At 46.7% G+C, this 18,128-nt stretch overlaps 1 protein-coding gene across 3 annotated transcripts in view; it reads right to left on the bottom strand.

The window, feature by feature from the left end:
* Positions 1 to 1,063: 1,063 nt before the first annotated feature.
* The window catches only part of TP63 (tumor protein p63), an 83,293-nt gene continuing 66,228 nt past the window's right edge, over positions 1,064 to 18,128 (bottom strand). For 2 of the 3 annotated variants that reach the window (XM_058812604.1, XM_058812606.1), the window contains 8 exons: positions 17,868 to 17,977; positions 17,496 to 17,632; positions 16,404 to 16,486; positions 15,342 to 15,478; positions 4,963 to 5,120; positions 3,932 to 4,076; positions 3,032 to 3,125; positions 1,064 to 1,806 (listed from right to left, as the gene is read on the bottom strand). In XM_058812604.1, coding sequence (XP_058668587.1) covers positions 1,510 to 1,806; positions 3,032 to 3,125; positions 3,932 to 4,076; positions 4,963 to 5,120; positions 15,342 to 15,478; positions 16,404 to 16,486; positions 17,496 to 17,632; positions 17,868 to 17,977 — 1,161 coding nt within the window. In that variant the 3' untranslated portion in view covers positions 1,064 to 1,509. The remainder of the gene's footprint in view (positions 1,807 to 3,031; positions 3,126 to 3,931; positions 4,077 to 4,962; positions 5,121 to 15,341; positions 15,479 to 16,403; positions 16,487 to 17,495; positions 17,633 to 17,867; positions 17,978 to 18,128) is intronic. The other variant, XM_058812605.1, reaches the window with a different exon arrangement.

The raw sequence follows: 18,128 nt of genomic DNA on the forward strand, positions 1-18,128 counted from the left end.
TCTTTCCCCAGCCAAATTAAAAAAAAAGGCAGGCTTATGTTAAAAAGAACAAGCCAACTTGAAAGCAGCTGTGCAGAGCCTTGCTCCTCAGCTTAGGTTATATACCTTTAAGTATCAGTACTTTGGCTAATAAAAATGTGAAAACACACGTTGTTCAGTTATTCATCCACAGGACCACTGGCAGTCAGAAGAAATGCCTCAGAGCACAACTGTGGTAGAACCAGTAAGGAAAAAAACAGAGAAAAATCAATTTCTCATGTAAACATGGCTTATTGCTATCACAACACTCAACTCATAGAAACACAACACTCATAATTCCCAGAAATTATCCGTGTTTTAAGGCATCTTATGGTTATTTTTGTAGTTGTTTGTCACTTAACCTATAGCAACAACCACAACCCGTTCCATCCCTTTTACAGATACATCTATAGACAAGTCTGGCTTCCTCCCAAGTAATCTAGCACGGTCCAAACAAAAGGTAGCCTGAGTTTAGGGCAGCTAAAGTCCTACAAACTGACGTGCAGCTCTCACTCCTCCATTTAACTGGAGGCTAGGTGGGCAAAAAATCCTTATGCTAAACTAGGCAGGCTGCATGTGTGGCAAAGCCTAATTTTATAGCTTAAATGTCAGTAGTATCGTGGCATATGGTTGTATGTACAGGATTACAGTATACGGTTCAAGATCCAGTGGGGACAATTGGCGTGACCAGTAGTTTTATTTACACTTTCAAGCCTGAAAGAGGCAAACGAGGACATATGTATGAATGTATACCCAAAACGAGGGGAACACAGCTGGATTGGTTTTTCCAGAGAAAGTGAAGGACAAGGCAAAAGTCAGATGGAGGTGCTGTCAGCGCTGGCCTGCCCAGCAAAGTGCATGTGCCGTCTCCGCTGGAGAATATTACACATGAACAGAGCACTCAGCTCTTGAGAAAAGGCTGTTTAAGTGCAGCGTTCAGCAGACTGATTCCCATTTATTTTTCAGATTGACTGTCAGTTCAGGGTTGGGTTGCTTTGGGTTTTTTGCATTTGGTTTCATTGCTGCAGTGCATTTGGGTGCTTGGTGGTTTTTTTTCCCAGGGTTTTTGGGTTTTTTTTTTAGGCTTTTTAGAATTTTATTTCAACCTTCCTGCTTTACAAAGTGGGATAGCTGGGTGAGAGAAGCATATTTCAGGTCAGGGCACCCACAAGGTGTGTGAGGATCCAAAAGTCAAGAAAAGAAGCCCTCTCCCCAAAGGAAAACACAAAACAAGTTGGCCTTCTCAAGAAGGTCAATGGCAGTCAAGGAAATACCACCCACCTTCCCCCTTTGCTCAGCTCTTCCCCTTGCAAGAGCTGGAGTGGAGGTTGCAGTCCAGGAGCATGACCTAGACAGCACCCAGGGCATGACTTGGCAGGAGTGAGCAAGAAGGTTCCTCTGCCCTCCATCCAGGGGTGCGGTACCAAGCAGAAGGAAGACAAATGAAGGGCTGAGCAGTTTGTGGGCGGGGTGGAGGGGGGCCCGAGGCTCTCACTCCCCCTCCTCTTTGATGCGTTGCTGTTTGTTGCGCCGGGCATCCATGTCGAAGTTGAAGTCATTCCACTCGTCGCGGGGTGGGAAGGAGATGGTCTGGCGCAGCGTGAAGCGCACGGCGTCGATGACGCGCTCCCCACGCGTCTCACTCGAGCCCACGCTCACCGTGGAGGCGCCGCTGGGGGTGCGCAGCAGGTGGGGAGGGGAGGAGAAGTCATGGAGCTGCCGGTGGTCCAGGATGCCCTTCCAGATGGCATGGCGGAACTGCTCCGGGATCTTGAGGCTCACCAGATCCTGCAAGGCAAAGAGCAGGGCTTAGCAGAGGGGTCCCAGGGCAAGCTGGGCTCCAGGAGCGAACACAGCCTCTGTGCCACCAAGAGCCACCACAGCTGCTAAAACCCAGGTGGGCACGATGTGCAGCAGAAGACAAACCACTACTCCTGGAAGTAGGCATTTGTGGCCACAAGGCAGCAACAGCCTGTTTTGAAGGCACAAAAGTCTATTTTTAAGTACCACAAGACACTTGTTCATGCATAAGACGTGGTGACCTACAGCTAGAAGCTTAACTGGACTGCAAGGCCTCCAAGACAACCTCAGGTAGATCTGCTGGCTGTCAGTGGTGGGGGATGCTGGGCTGCTGAAGGCCAATGGCCTTGAAAATTTCCATGTTAATTACAAAGCCTGTAAAAGGATTTTAGAACCCAAGGCTGAGCTCCAGTATCCAGAGCTCTGGGTGTGACTCTATAGGAACTGTCTTAATTACTTTAACATAACCAAATTTAGTAACAGACACATAGCCTTAGAAAACCTGTACTTTGAGGCCCCATCATTTCTGGTGCAAAACATGAGAGTTGCATTATCTAAACTCTGGGATACACAGTATTAGCTTCTGAAAAAATTAGCCACCAACTTCAGTTAATTTGGGTCAGCTTTTCTAATTAGAGCAGCAACAAAAGGAAGGCAGCCCATGCTAGGGAGCAACAGCACCACAGTCTCCCAAAGTCTTGGGGAAAAATAATGGGACAGCCAGCTCAGAAGAGAGCAATGGCCCCGGAGAGGAAGCAGCAACCCTGCAGCAAAAGCCATGCAAGAGTAAAAAAGTGAAAACAACAAACAGGGATGAGATGCCAGTGGCAAGGGAAGATGATTAAGGTAAGGCAAGAAAACAGAAGCAGGGAGGGAAAATTGCAGACCACTTCTGGAGAGCCTACTTGTCTGCAGGCAAGTGAGGTGTAAACTGAAACCAAGCCTTGCAGAATTAACAGGCGCATGGGCTGGGGCCACTTCAGGGGCTCAGACAGACAGAGCTGGGGAAGGGGAGACACTTTCTCTGTGCCAGGCAAGGCAGTTACAGTGCTGGCCCCAAGTCCAGCCTCTCTTCACCTCACAACATCTCTTCTCTATGTGCAACAGCCTTAAATTAAACTAATAAATAAAAGTGTACTGAGTCTGGATTTCTGACCTGTTCCTAAAGCAGGGCCAAGAGCACAAACAAAGGAAATGGTGAGGAGTTACTTACATCCATGGAGTAATGCTCAATCTGATAGATGGTGGTCAGCCCCTGGGTCGTGAAATAATCCACACAGGATGAGCAGCCCAACCTCGCTAAGAAGCTGCAGAGGAGGAAGGAAGGAAGGAGAGAGAAAATAGGATCACCCTGGCTGCAACAGCCCAAACCACAGAAAAACCAAACACTCAGCCAATCTGCAGCAACAGGAAACAAAGCTTTCACCCTTGGCTTGACCTCCTCCAAGATATCCCAGGCCAGCAAGCCACATCGCTGCCACATCAAACAAACGAGGGAGTCCTTCAGCTCAGCACCCAGCAGACAGCCCTCATGGCAGCATCTTGCCTAAGTCAAGAGCCAGTGCTGCACAGCCTGGGTCTTGAGGCAGGAGGGCTCCTGCCAGGTCATGTCACCCAGAAGGTGGCTGAGCCCATGGCAGCCTGGTGCATGCACAGAGGGCTTCAGCAAGGCATGGGGTCTAGGGCTCAGACACATTATGCACTGCCAATCAGCACATTCTTCTCTAAGTGTAAAGGATTCCTCGTTTATGGGCAGCATCTTTCAACTGGTTTGACCTCACAAAGGGCAGAGGGGCTTCTGACCCCAGCCACAGCTTGTCAAGGGGCCAGAGGGGAAAAAAGAAAAGAAATGTTTGCAAGACAGCCTGGCACCCTCAAACTCCACCAGTCCAACAGATGCTGCAATCCCTCAGCTTTCTCACAGTCCTAACATCCCTGTTTCTCTCAGCTCCTCAGAGGTGGGGATTTGAGGCTTGGTGCCCAGAGGGTACCAGCCTCAGGACTGCCAAGAGCCCAGTGGGATCCGGTGCTCCAGGATCATTCAGGCTGCAGACCCATTCAGGGCTCTCTCCCCTGGCATGGGCAGCGTGCCGGGCAGCCTGCTCCCGCTCACCTGACGATGCTGCAGTCTGAGGGGTATGGAGGAGGGGGGGTGCAGTGGGACGTTGAAGGCATGGAGAGGGGAGGAGGCAGCGCCTGCGTGGGGCTGAGGCCATTCATGTCACCGGTCATGGCCATGTGGGTGCCCATCATGGGAACTGGAGGAGAGAAGAAGGAGGAGCACATTGTTACCCAGGCATGCCCAGATCCTGGCTTCACCCACAGCACAGCACAGCACCCAAGGACAGCACCCACAGCTGAAGCAGCCTGAAATCCCCTGTAAAACTCTGCACATGACAAGCTCATGAGAAGTTTCAGGCAGAGCCAAGGACCAGATGACAGACAGTCCTTCTGGAGCTCTCTCCTCACAGGAGAAAGTGCCACTGTCACGTCACCTTCCCTCCAAGACAGGCTGGATAGAAACCCTGGCTTGCCCTGCCACAGAAGAGGAGCAGGACAGAGCCAGCAGAGTAACCCAATACAGCAGCCAAACAGCTTTGTTTTCAGAGACAGCGAGAGCACCAGAAGGGGCTCAGCAACAGGTGTGGGCAAGAGTCCAGCTGTTTTGAAATAAATTAAAAAACAAAACACCAACCAAAAAAAGCCCAAATAAAACTCAGCCCCAGAACCATGTCTGTCATCCTGAATTTACAGGGCTGCTGAGCACACAGCAGCAGCCAGGAGGAACAGAACTGTGAGATGTTTCCTTTAAAATTAAGAACGGTTTAATTTAACTGAGGGGAAAAAATGCTGCCAATGTTTGCATCTCCTCTGCAGGGAAAGGAAGAAGAAACAAGTCTCAAAAGCCAGAGGACAGTGCAGCCAGCTAGATCTGCAGCAAGAAGCAGCTCTGATCACCCTGTGCGGCTCTGAGCAGGATGCTGAAGCCTTGCCCTATGGCACACCAGTGAGCAATATTTATTTGGTTCTGCAGGTTTACAGCGAATGACTCCAGGCTCTCCAGCTTCACACTAGCCATGTGGAGATGCCAAGTCTCCTTGTTCAGACTAGCAGGGAGGAGAAGGAGGAATAAGAGTTTCTTACTGTTGGTTCCCATGCTGTCGGGGATGGTGGTTGGGGTCAGGGCGTTGCGCTGCTGGGGGTTGATGAGCTGGCTGACCGAGGGCAGCTTGTTCATGCTGTTCATCTTGCTGAGAGGTGGAGAGTTGGAGCCATACGAGGACTGCGACTGCATGGAGGTCCTGCAAACCAAGGAGATGTTAGGACAGGGATCACACACAGCAGCTGGTTGTTGAGAGTATGCACCCAAAGGGCTACATGGCCAGGGAAATCACTGATACCACAGGATCATCACAGAGAAAGATCCTTGGAAAATGAGTCAAGAGGAAATAAGAGGTTTCCCAGATATTCTCAGCACTTTAAAAAAGTGAAATACCAAAAAAAGGAAAGCTTAATTTTTAGCTGAAACTTTTTATTTAAGGAGAAGTGTGTATGCAAGTTTTTCAGTTGAAAAGAATATATGGAATGCTGTTGAAGTGAAGGGAGACGACCCATCTTTGTTGATCAGTATCGACTCCCTTCACTTCAACAGAATGCCAGCAAACATGTGCCAAGATTTGAAGAGTATTTTAAACTCTCCTTGTAGTCAAAAACTTTTTCATAGGAACAAGAACTGAAGAAACCATCTCAAACCATCCTAAACACCTCTGAAACCTGACTGAAGAAACAGTTTTCAGTTTGGGTCTGCTTATCACCTTGTCTTTTCCAAAATTCCTAGTTATAACAGCCAGAGACTCCTTGCTCAAGACAGATTCCATGCACTTCAAGGACCACTACTGAGATGGTCAGAGCTGCCTGGGATGCCAACAGGGAGCTTTTGCTGGTGTTAATGCAAACCTGGTATCCAAGCCCCGCAGGCTGCTTGCAAAGAGGATCAGGTTCCTGCTACCACCTGACAACAGCACTAGACTCCCTCAAGTCCATCCAGCCCCAAACTCTAGCCAGCACACTCATGGAGTGGGCCAGAGAGGCTTGCCAGAATCCCTGCTGCCCAGCCCCAAGGGTCCCAGCTGCAATCCTGCCATGTCAGTGATCCAGACTGCCAAGACTGGGCTGCTTCTGAAGGGCAGCCCAGCTCCCAGATCGAGTTACAGCTGTGGCATCCCATCTGCAGTGTGGTCCTATGTGGGACATGCAGAAAATTAGCATTAAAGCTGGCCCAACAGCACAATTGGCATAGCACTACCATGCCACAAGGGAGCAGGTATTTCTCTCTCTGACACCAGGGGCATTTGTAGGACTGGGCAAAGGTTTGGGAATGTGCCTGCTCCCCAGGCACAAGTACCCTCAAGCTGTGGTCACCCAGCAGAGCAGAGGTCACAGAGCCCAGCACTCCTCTCACACTGACCCCACAGTGAGTGTCCAAGGGCACATTCCCATCTTAGTTCCCACTGGGAAACTTGTTCCCATCTGGGTATAACTGGTTACACCAATTGCTGGGAACTGGCTTTTCTTCTATGCAAATAAAATAATTATTACTCCAAATAAGCAAAGTGTAAAAGGAAAGAAAAGGCTTATTCCTAGACAATTTATTAAAACCTTCAGCATTCAAGGTCAAGTTCCACACAATTACATTGTCTCCAGCTTCCTGCACTTTCAAGACTTGCAGTGTTGGGTGGAGAAAACATCTATGCTAACAGGCTAGAGTATCTAAGGCCCTGAAGAAATGTTACCTAATTACACAATTACAGGAGGTGCAGATGGGTGTGAACTGTCCTTTGGCAGTGAAGATGCAGGACAAGATCCAGCAAACTTCACAGACTCAAGGAAGTGGAAAGGATAAGAAGCTTCACAAATTAATATTAACAATGGCAGCAGCTCCCAAGGGGAAGTGAAACTGAGCCATGAAGTTCAGACCCGACTTTTCAGAGTGAAGGGAAAGATTCAGATCTGACATTTCAATTCCCCAATTATGAAAGTTGAGGCCAGCCATGAAATTCAAGTCAAGCTGACACCGCCCTTAGCCCAAAAGGCTTCTGGATTTAGGACCAATGAGTATTTTACTTCATGGGTTCATGCACTTATCTTAAGCTCCAGCTGAAATTAACACACACCTGAAGAGTCTATTAAGGCAAAATCTGCATGATCTGCAAGTGAGGAGGTCAATGAACACAGCAAAATTCCAAATCAAATCAACAAAGGCTTCCCAAAGGACACTGAGTTGCATTGTTTGAGGGCAGCAGTGGGCCTACCTTTGCCCTCTCCACCACCAGTAGTGATCTCAGCAAAGCTAATTAGGAGACTACAAAATACTTGGGGGTAAAAGAAAAACAAAAAGCAATCAAACACAAGCCAACCAAAACTTTAGAAAACAAAGGCATACTTTAACATATAGCTTAGGGACTCCATGCTTATCTCATTCATACTCATAAGAGTCAAGATTACCATCATCAAGTTCAAGGGAGTAAAACAGAAAACAAAAGCATTTTTCTTTGTACCCACACTAGTTTCAACTAAGCTATTCCATCCCATGAGCAGATGTTTAAAAGGACATCTAGCCAAAGAGAAGTCTCAAGATAAACCAAGATGCAAAATTTTATTGAAAATTAATGTCACACATCAATATAGCAAGAGCCTTAGAAACACAAGAAAATGTTTTTGGTATTAAGCACAAGGACTACATGGTGTTTGAGGACCCATTTAAAATATATTGCTTTTTTTCCTCGATTTTTAAAAACAGATACAAGAATGTCATGCACAGTGATTTTCATTAAAATTTTACTTACTAGGTCTCAAGAAAGATTAGAAGTCAGAGCATTAACATTTCTTTGATATCAATGCCAATGAAATGCATTTTAATATCAAGGTATAAGGGCTTCAATTAAGAGTATTATACTTCTTGGAACAGTCTGATACAAAAGGCACTGAGTCACATTCTGCAACTGAGTTTTCTCTCTTCAAGAGGCTATGTAATTATTTAGCAAATAACATCTGTAGTTATGCAAGCTCATATGAGGGCAATCAGTCTCTCATGCTTCAAGGCATATACTGATCATCTCAAGAGGTCAGGAAGGAACTTTCTTGTCCCATATATGAACAAAGTTCAGTTCACAGCCTCGTATAACTCTACATTTTCCCAGCTCACTGGATACCAGCCCTTCACCAGAGGCAGCAAACTGCTGGGACAAACACACTACCTGACTGAGCAGACCAGAGTCCTTGTTGGCTAGAGGAGCATACAGCCATGTCAGCAGCCTTAAATTACATCAAAGGTTCATTAAATGCAATTGGGCAGATCAGGCTCAGAGTTTAAGATTTCACCCAAGCCCCTGTGCCTGCAGTTTGCTGCCCCTGCAGACCCACAGCCAGTCAGTGCAGACACACAAGTAGAATCAGAGCTGCCCAGTTCTGTGTCTGCCCTCTTTTTCAGCAGCCACACCAAGGATGACATCCCAGGTTCACACAAGCCCAAAGTGCTCATGGACAGTGGTTTTTAAAGCAAGGCTTCCCACAGGGCTGTGTAACACTGGGGTGCCACTGGTGTAGTTTAATAAGGGCATACAAGTGACACAGATGCTGCTCAGTTCCATTCCTCTGCTTTGAAGGCCCATGAAGCATCAGGGCACTGAAAAACAGAGAGATGCCCTTATTGCCCCCATCCCAAACTGCTTCTTATTCTAAAGCAAACAACAGTGCATCTTTTCAACCACTCCAGTGGTTTAAAGGCTTGGTACCTCGCTGGGAGCAGGGAAAGGAGGAGCTCCAGCAGTTGCTGGGCAGACAGGAACTACAGCACAGGGCCAGAGGTGGCAATAATGACTCCCCTTAGATTTCAGGTATGGGAATTTCCCAAGGCAGGCCATGGATGCAATCTGCTCTCTAGGGAACGGAGCTGTAGTACAGGGAGTGGATATATATCAAGTAGTTGACACAGACTGATATGACCTGAGTATACCTGATAAGGCCCAATTAGTCCACTTGGTTATTCCTTGAAAGGAAAAGGCTTATTTTCCTGAAGACACAGAGATGGCAAAGAAACAATGAAAAGATAGCTGGGATAAAGTTTTCATTTTATCTGCAGAGGACAGACTACAAAGCAACTCAAATTGCTTACAGCTCCAGGTATTTGATAAAAGAAAAAAAGAATAGCACCTTCTAATATAACCACCTGGTAGTTGGAAAGCAAATCAAGTCACCACTAAGATCAGCATCACAATCATCATCCTCTTACAGCCAAGTGGGACAAATCAGAAAGGCTTTCCAGAAAACAATAGGATCCAAATAATTTACATTCTTGTTCAGTGGAAGTCTGGGATGTTGTATTGCCCATTACAGTACAAAGCATTTCCCAGAGGCCATACCAAATGATGAACCAGAATCTTCCAGTGCAGGCTGTGCATGCCTCCTCAAACTCGCTGGTGAACAGGTCCAGAAGCAGTGCTCTAAATACAGATCAGTATATCCCTGTCACAGTACTTCCATATTGCCATCCAGAAGCAGAAAAAGCAAAAATCCAAGAATAAACCTTCACTGGAAGAACAGAAAATAGTGCCAAATATAATCCTATGTCTGGGCTGCATTTACAGTTCAGGTTCCCACCTCTCACAGGGAAAGGAATCACATTGCCTTTCTTTTCCCAAATAAAAAGGCACAGAATAATAGTGATCTGCTTTGTGATCTCAAAGAACTTCCTGGAATTTCCAGGCAAGGTAACAAGGCACTTGATTTTAATTAGCTTTCACAAGGAACGACCATAGAGCTGCAACTGTATGAAACAGGCACTGCTGGTGCTTAATTACTTGTTATTTATAGACTTAACCCCAGTTTTGGGGGCTCTTTTCCATCAGCCCTCCTCCACACTGCTATGGTAGAGCAAGTCTTGCTACGGCATTGGAGATAGCCAGAGATGGGATATGGCTCCCAAAGGGGATGTCAGTACAACTCATCACCTGCTCAGATCCCTGCTTTGCTGCCTGGAAGCAGATGTTGTGATGGTCAGAGAGAAGAGTCTTCTCCAACTGCATCAGGCTTTTTTTCCAGAGACAGAGTTTGATAAAAGCAGTGTGAGAATTTACAAGTCCTTGCTGAGAAACAGTCTTCTGTGCAGGAACTGCTAAACCCAGAAGCACTTCAAACACCCTCTGGTTGCAGGATTAATGTGCAAGGTGGACATGGCCTGAAGCCACTTGGCTGAGTCAACTGCAAGATGTGATGACACTGCTTTCCTTTGAACTATGAGGCTTGCAGAGATCGGGCAAAAGATAGGAGGGTTGATGAAAATGTTAAGGCAACATCTAAACTTCTGAACATCTGTAAGGAGAGGGGCTAGCTCCAACCCCTTTCCACAGCTAGGGCACTAGGGAGTTTTGGACACCCTGGGCTGCAAAAGGACAGGGACACTGGGCACAGATGGATATCATTACAACTCTACCACACATTCAACTTGTGCAGCTCAGCCCACCACTTGGGTCAAGCCCACAGAGTTCGGAGGAACTCCCAAGTTCAATAAAGCTGGATCAAAGTCAGCAGAGCTGGTGCAAAGTCAAGGTTACATGGCCATCCTTACAATTCTGATGTACTTTACATCAGACCCTTTAGAGTGGAAATAAGTGGAAACAACTCATGATGCCAAAGTCAAGGGCTTTTTCTGCAGGAAAAAAAAAAGTTACCTTACCAGCGCCAGTCCATATAATTATTACCTCTCCCTGTCCAGCAGTACAAAATACATCAGCTACTTATACTAGTGCATGACCAGCACTGAAACAGGCCAAATTGACTACCACAGACCATTTAAACACATATCCTCTGCTTCCATCACCCCAGTCCATGGACACATTTTTTAACTTAAACAAGATAAAAGGCATTTTAAAATTGAGACCTGCTCAGAGAAACCCCACTGAGTTTCACAAATACAGAAGTAAGAAGAAAGAGTATTAACACGTTACAAAAATGTTACACCAAGGGGAGAAAAGTTACACCAAGACAGACGAAATTGTGGTTCCCGACCTCACAAAGCTATAGGTCACAGCTAAGAGGTCTGTACAAGTGTCTGTTGTTTTTGCAAAGTTTGAGTCCCTTCAGAAGTTTGCTCTCTCTATTCACTCTGCTGCTATCAGGCTGTGTATTTGCCCCACTGCTCCTAGTCCTGCCAGCTGGGCAGAGTGACCCTGCCAGCTCAGTTTAGGGATATACTGATGGGTTTGGGGGGCTGGAATGTTTTAGGATGGCATCGGTCTGTTTGGGAGGGTCTCTCCTTGAGTCCATGAGTTCACTCCTGAAGCAGGCCGAAAGGAGACTGTAAAGAAGGAACCAGAGAAAAGAAAAAGATGAATGTACAGGACCCTTTGCCAGCCACCAAGAGAGAAACAGTTACTTTCCACCTTCATGATCACAGCATGGGCTTTCAAAGAGGGAAAATGCAGATGTCTTAGCACCTACAGTGAGGGTATGTAACAGAGATTCAGAAAGCTGGAAAGCCCCAGGCACAAGCGAGTGCTTGGCAAGGAAGGGAAAACAACCAGCTGATAGAGAAACCTGATGCTGTCCTAGTCTCATGGGTACAAATAAGGCCCTGATAATGTTTCCAGTGACAAATGTAGGAGGAATAAAAGCACTCAAAGAGGAAAAGGAGTAGCAGCTTCCATTGAGTCCATTTCTAAGTACAATCACTTCAAACTCACAAGCTGGTGCTAGAGAGGGAGAACAGTGCCTATGGGCCATACTGATTACAGCTCAACTCTTCTTCTTTGAGAAGCTGAGGGGTCCCTGGGGCCACCAGCTGATGCAGAGGGCACTACATCCTCAGAGCCCATTAACCACCTCTTTCTACCTGGTTCCTTTCATCTTGGCCATTCTGTAGGGAGAACACTATCCAGGTGCCTGGAGTTCACATGCAAGCACAGCACTACAAAACCAAACCAAATCATGCAAAATCCACTGTTAGCTTTCACACCAAAAGTGAGAATAATGAGGTGAAGGTACAAAGAATGCCTTCCCCACCAGCCCCCTTCCCACAACAGCAAGCACTGGCATCCTTGCAGCTCAGCTGGAGCACTCCAGGCACTGGATACTTCAGTCACAGCTCACTAATGAGGTTAATTCCTTCTCATTTGGATAGTGAGTTGTGCTGCTCACTAGTCTGAAAGGCAGCCAGCGGGCTCCTAGCTGCAGCCCTGCTGATAGGAAAGAAATCTTTGCTGGGTACAAGATCCCACTTGGATGTAAGAGCCCCCTTCTTGGTAGCCATTGGAAGACACTGTGAAAACCCTTCAATCACAGGAATGGGGCTGGGTGTTCCTTATGAACTTTATGGGTCTCTTCCAATTTGAAATATTTTGTGATTCTCTGCTGTAGGAAACTGAAATACACATAGTTTTGAAAACAGTGCTCAGCAGAGTGAAACCCACTACATGAAAAAGTGTTTCCTAATGAAACCCTCAAAGACTGTGCAGGTAGCTGTGTGGGAATATTGATGGCAAACATATTTCAGGGTAATGAGGAAACATTCCCTCCCCAAAGCATGAGCCACCTCTGATCTCTCTGGCAGGAATAATCATCTGGCAAATCTGTGTTTTACACAAATGGTAGCAGACTATGAACTCCTCTAAATAAATGTGTGTGCTGCAGTTCAAGTAGGGATCCAAGGATTTGACAGTGAAAAAGGAAGAATAGAAATTGAAAGAAAAAAACCCAACAACTTCCCATCTATGATCATGAAGGTATTTGGCATAACAGTAAATAGGAGAAAACCATGCACAAAGGAGCAAGCAGAGAGAGGAGACGAGACAGAGAAATACTGTGGTCTGGCACAATGTGGAGCTTTGCAGTATTTTGGTCATCTATTGGGACACAAGAATTCTGATTGTCACCAGATTTGTCCTTCCTATTCCAAAACAGTCAGACAGCTGCGTCTGCTGGTCTGTCAAATGCAATGCTGGTCTGTATGTACACAAGAACCATTATACAGTAGTTTTTAATCTGTCATTTTGGAGAACAATCTTTCACCATGATCATCTCAGCCTTACTGTTCCTACTCTTCAAAAAAGATGAAGCTTTTCATGTTATAGGAGTGACAGGGAAAGCTCTTTCCACACACCTAGACAGCTTCTCTATGTTAAAGACTGCCCCAAAAAGTAAACTGAAAAATCCAGTAGTTCCTCCATCAAGGTGTTACTCTGGAACACATGTGGGTGCTGCTTCATTTTGAGAAGGAAGAACCAAAGGCGACTTAAAAACATTCCATTCCCACAGATCCCTGCTAGGACCCACAGCTTCCAGCACATTCCACCTTGGTCACAGCATACACACTTTCCCAGCTCCCACTTTTCACATGGGAAACTGACCAAACATGAACCGGGACCAAAATTTCAAAGTACATCCCTGCATACAAAGTGAAAGGCCAGAACAGACTCAAAAAGGAGCCCCTGTGCTCCTGAGTTTGGCCACTCTGACAAGGAAGCAGTGGCAAGACATCTCCCAGCAACCTCCTCGTATCCAAGGCTGCTCTTATCCCAACCATTCCCTACAAAGCAGCTGCTCTCCCCACCCTCACATTGACACCTGAGGCTCCTTTTTTGAGGTGCAATTGCATCTTAGAGTCTTTTCAGCCTAAACATCCCTTTGCCCTGAACACATTCCTTCAGATATTAAGCCATACCATGGATTACTAAAGAAAAAGCACCAAAACCTAAAGTGCACCTAAGAAACTGCCTGAATATGCATTTCAGCACAGAGAACACTGCTTGATGGCAGGCTGTGGACAGAGACAATTGCAGCAGCTCTGGACAAATACTAGAAGTTATTTTTCTCCATGCTCCTGGCACCCTTTAAGGCTCTTAATCTTTCTCCCCTGCATGAGCACACTCAGCAACTGAGAAAAACGAGTATATAACTGGACAAGTGCCAGGAGACATGCCAAAAGAAGTTTCATTAAATTAAATGGCTGAAGTTCTACATGCTACTCTTAAAGGTAACACAAACACCAACCTCATTTGCCAGGAACCTATTCTACTGATATAGAAAGAATGAAAAAAGTAATCATGGCAAAGCCAACTGTCAGCACCAAGGGAAAGCTGTCATCTGCTGCTGTCCATTTCTGCTTACAAAACCATTTCTCAGCTGAAATGGTTGTGGTTCAGGTGAAGCTTTGAAGACAAGCAGTAGAGCACACAAATGCCACAATGCCTAGGAGCTAGTAAACACAAGCTATAGTATACACAAACAGTTCAGATGACTGATAAAAGTAAATAACAATCATGAGATTTTTAAGTACCCCAAAAAAAAGAGTCCAGAGCCCCTGGATGCTCCAGACATTTTGGCAGAAGGCTTTTCTCACACCTCCACAAGACTCCAGCTGACACTAAAAACATACAGGCCGAAATGTGAACACATGCAGAGATCTGGCAGAAAGCTGTGGTATTGCAGAAGTCCTGAGACAAGGCCAAGGCAGTGAAATAAATCCCTACAGGCTCAAGTGGGACTTATGTGGTGCCTTGGCCCCACGCTAACCTCTGCAGAGGAATGAGTTATACCCACAACCTCCTGACATGAGATCCCAGCACTGCCGCTGGCAGCCACCTACAGCCCAGGGCCATTTGCTGTCACCCGAGACAGCAGGTGAAGCAATGCCCATGGATGACACTGCTCACTGCAGCCTGGGAAGTCATTCTCTGCCCAAGCCTCTGACTGCAAAGCTTTGGGAACCCAGACACCTATCTGGCCTTTCTTTTCCCCATCCTCCTCACACTTAGAGCACCCAGAGCAATCCCTGCCAGCTGACCTCGGAAAGGATGGAAAATTTCTCATGAGCAATGTGAAGAGTCATCTGGCAAAGTGAGTTTGTGACAATACTTCAAAAGTGTGTATAGAATCTTTTTTTTGAAGTGTCCACTAGCTGCAAAGCAAATTTTTTGTGTTTCAGCTTTGCTCTCAACTTTCAGCTGCCTGTTTTAGGCAGTTTAATAGTTGAACTGAACAACTTGAAGTATTGCTGTACCACTGAAACACCAGCCCTCCAATGCACAGTTCAGCTGAGCTCATGCTCACAGTCCCAGCTCTAGACACTCTTAGCAAGGTGGTCAGATGGATACCCTGGAGAAGGCACTGGAGATGCTTCATGTTTGCTGCCATTCCCATGAGCAATGTGTGCCGGGATGGGCACACACAGCAGGGTTCTGACCACAGCCTGTCAATGGCTCTGCCTTGGGCTCTGGCTGGAAGTCAAACGAGGCACTGAGCCCCTCCTCATTCACCCTCTAGGGCCAGAAGTTGAAATATGTGAGATGAAAGACTAGAGAGGGACCTTGCCAGCAGTCAGGACATGCACTGGGGGAAGCAGGACTGCTTTGTCCCACTGCTCAGCCCTCAGCTGAGCATCGCGTCCCGGTGCACATCTGTGCAGAAACCTTCTGTGTCTCTCTCCTCTCTCCCCCCTGCACTGACACTGCAAGCACACTGGTACTCACTGCTTCTGGAGCAAGTGCTGGTGCTGTTGTTGCTGCTGCTGCCTGTAGGTCTCAATCGTGTGCTGGGGAAGGAACTGCATCAGCTCCAGAGACTCTTTGATCTTCAGCAACATTTCGTAGGTCTCCCGTCCCCTCACCTGGGTCACAGGAAAAGGACAGAGATTGGGGGGAAAGAAAAGCTTTAAAGGACTGCATTTATAGACCTTATTGATAGTCACCTTAAAGTCTTCAAAATGTCAAGTAAACAACCAGAGCAGGATGCAAATAATCTGTTTATACTGTATGCTCACACAATAAAAATGCTAGCTTTGTTCTAGAGGCGCAGCAAATAATGCTGAAGAGTGATAATCTCACACTGCAGGCTGATGAACATCTTGGGGCTGTCATATGGCTCAGTGTGAATCTATGCCAGCCAAAAGCAACATTCTGATCCAACCTATTTAGACAGAAAATGTCTTTACTTGCCTCAGATGTAAGCAGATCTAGTGCTGAATCTTACATGCCCTCAGAAAAGACATCACATAAATTTGGGAGCTGGGTTTGGTTCTCCCTTCTTCTCCAAGCACATCATGACTTGTGATTTAAGCAACTAAACATGGCACATGGGAAGGAGCTAATTAGCCAGTTAGAGACATTTCTTGCCCTTTCAGAGTCTGCACTTAATGCAGCATATTTCACTTCTATCACTGCATTACAATTGCACATAAGAGCCACAGAAGCAGCCACCTATCAGTTTTCTAGAGAAAGGTCATGTGCCACAGACCCAGAAATGACAGAGGAGGAAACCTAGTTAGATCTCAAAGACAATGTTTCCACCAGGACAGAGAGATCCCCTGCAATATTCTCATATGCCTTGCATAAGCCATTCTTAGCACCTAGTGGGATTTTTAATATTTTTTATTTGGAATATGTATTTAAAATTAGTAGTCATGGAATTAAAGAAAATAAAAATTATTCTTTCACACCCCAACCCCATCCTCAGTTCTTTCTGAAGTCTAGGTGAACCTCAAATCACCATTAAAGATACTAAACATAGGGTAAATAAAAAGAGAGAGAACTCACTGGCAAGTACAAGAGCTCATCATCTGGGGAACGTCTTTTTTTGATAGATGTCATCTGTATGCCATGAGTTCCTTGTCGAAAAGCTGGAAGAAAAACCCCAAAGGCACCCCATTAACAAAAAAGAAAGGGGGGGAGAGGGAGGAGAGTAGCATACAAAGAAGCAAAAGGCAAAAAGAGAGATACAAAAGAGATATGAAGTGCGTGACCAGCTCAGATCTGCAGTGCTCTGAAGAGATCTCTGCCTGAGCCACTCCAGAACTGTCCTTGCAGCTCCTGGCTCCTTAAGGCAGACATGATTGCAGATACTGGCTGGCCATGTCACCTGGAGAAACACATCAGCCAAGGAGTGCTGGATATATGACAAAACCCTGGCAAGCCACACTTTGAACAAGTACTGGCTCTTTACAGGAAAATTACAGAAAGTTTTGGTATTACAAGGCTCACAAGCTGTTGGTGAACCAGTGATCCATGAAGGTGAGACCATTGGCAGGGAGCAGAACTCACTGAGAAAATAAAGCTCCTCTCTAGTCTGCCTCCAGTCACAACCTGTGCCTGCTGTTCAGCCTGCTGCCTCCACTGAGTACAGGGGAAACCAAAGGTGGATTTCCACACCCTGCATGTCCAGTGAGGACCTGGCTCCCTTCAGAGCACAGAGAGGCTGCTTGCCAGGGGGTCTGCAATGCACAGAAGGGTTTGTGTGCAGTCTCAGTCTAGATCCCTGTGGCTGGGAGACACCTGCCACAGCACAGAACACTGGCTAGATGAAGCAAAGAATAACAGCATGACCCCAAACAAGCAGTAAAGGTTCAAAAGGTTAGAGTTCCAGACATACAACTGGAAGATGGCAAATAAACACCCCCTCCACTCACCATGGCAGGGCTAATCAAACACTGGCAACACTGCAAGGGAGCCCACATACCCAGACTGTCAAACACTGCTTTGTGAACACCAGCTCAGTCTCTAGGCTGATTCACCCTGGGAGAACAGATGCCCTCCTGCCTGCAAGCCCATGCACAGCACCACTCTGTCCCCGTGGCATAAGCACCCCGAGACAGCCCCCTCTGCCATCTGCCCAGCTGTGCAGCTACTTACGGCGCTTCGTACCATCACCATTCTTTGTGCTGTCGGACACTTGCTGCTTGCGGATGCTGTCCTCGTCTGCCTTGCGGTCTCTGCCCGGGCAGGCACAGATACGGGCTTCGAAACAGCGGCGCCCCAAGACCTGCCCACTGCGAACAGAGGTGAGGACAAACATCAGCTGGCATATCAGACATGGGCCAGCAGCCTTCCTCAGCTTCACACCACACTCTGCACCTGCCATCTACCAAGGTGCTGGGCAACTCCCAGCTGCAAAGATCTAAAAAATATCCTATAGCCCCTTGAATTAAACTGTTCTAAGGATATGGAATGCTGTCCTAACTGGAAGAGGAGCCAGAAGGGTTACACTCATGATGCACAACTCACTCTCTGGTTTCCAGGGTCACAATGATAAGGATTGGGCGGCGGTTCATCCCTCCAACGCAGCTGCTGTTGCACATGAAGTTGTACAAGACTGTGGTGAACTCAGTACCGACCTGGGTGAGACAAAGGTGGAGAGGAAGAGGTGGTGGATGGAAAGCTCTGCTTTTTCCAAGTCCTCCTCTTGCATTTCCCAAGCTGGGCTGCAAGTGGACCAGCATGAAATAGGCTCCCAACACAAAGTTTCCTTTAAAGGGATAAGGAGGG

Source organism: Ammospiza caudacuta, chromosome 11 (assembly GCF_027887145.1).
Source record: "Ammospiza caudacuta isolate bAmmCau1 chromosome 11, bAmmCau1.pri, whole genome shotgun sequence".
Taxonomy (NCBI): Eukaryota; Metazoa; Chordata; class Aves; order Passeriformes; family Passerellidae; genus Ammospiza; species Ammospiza caudacuta.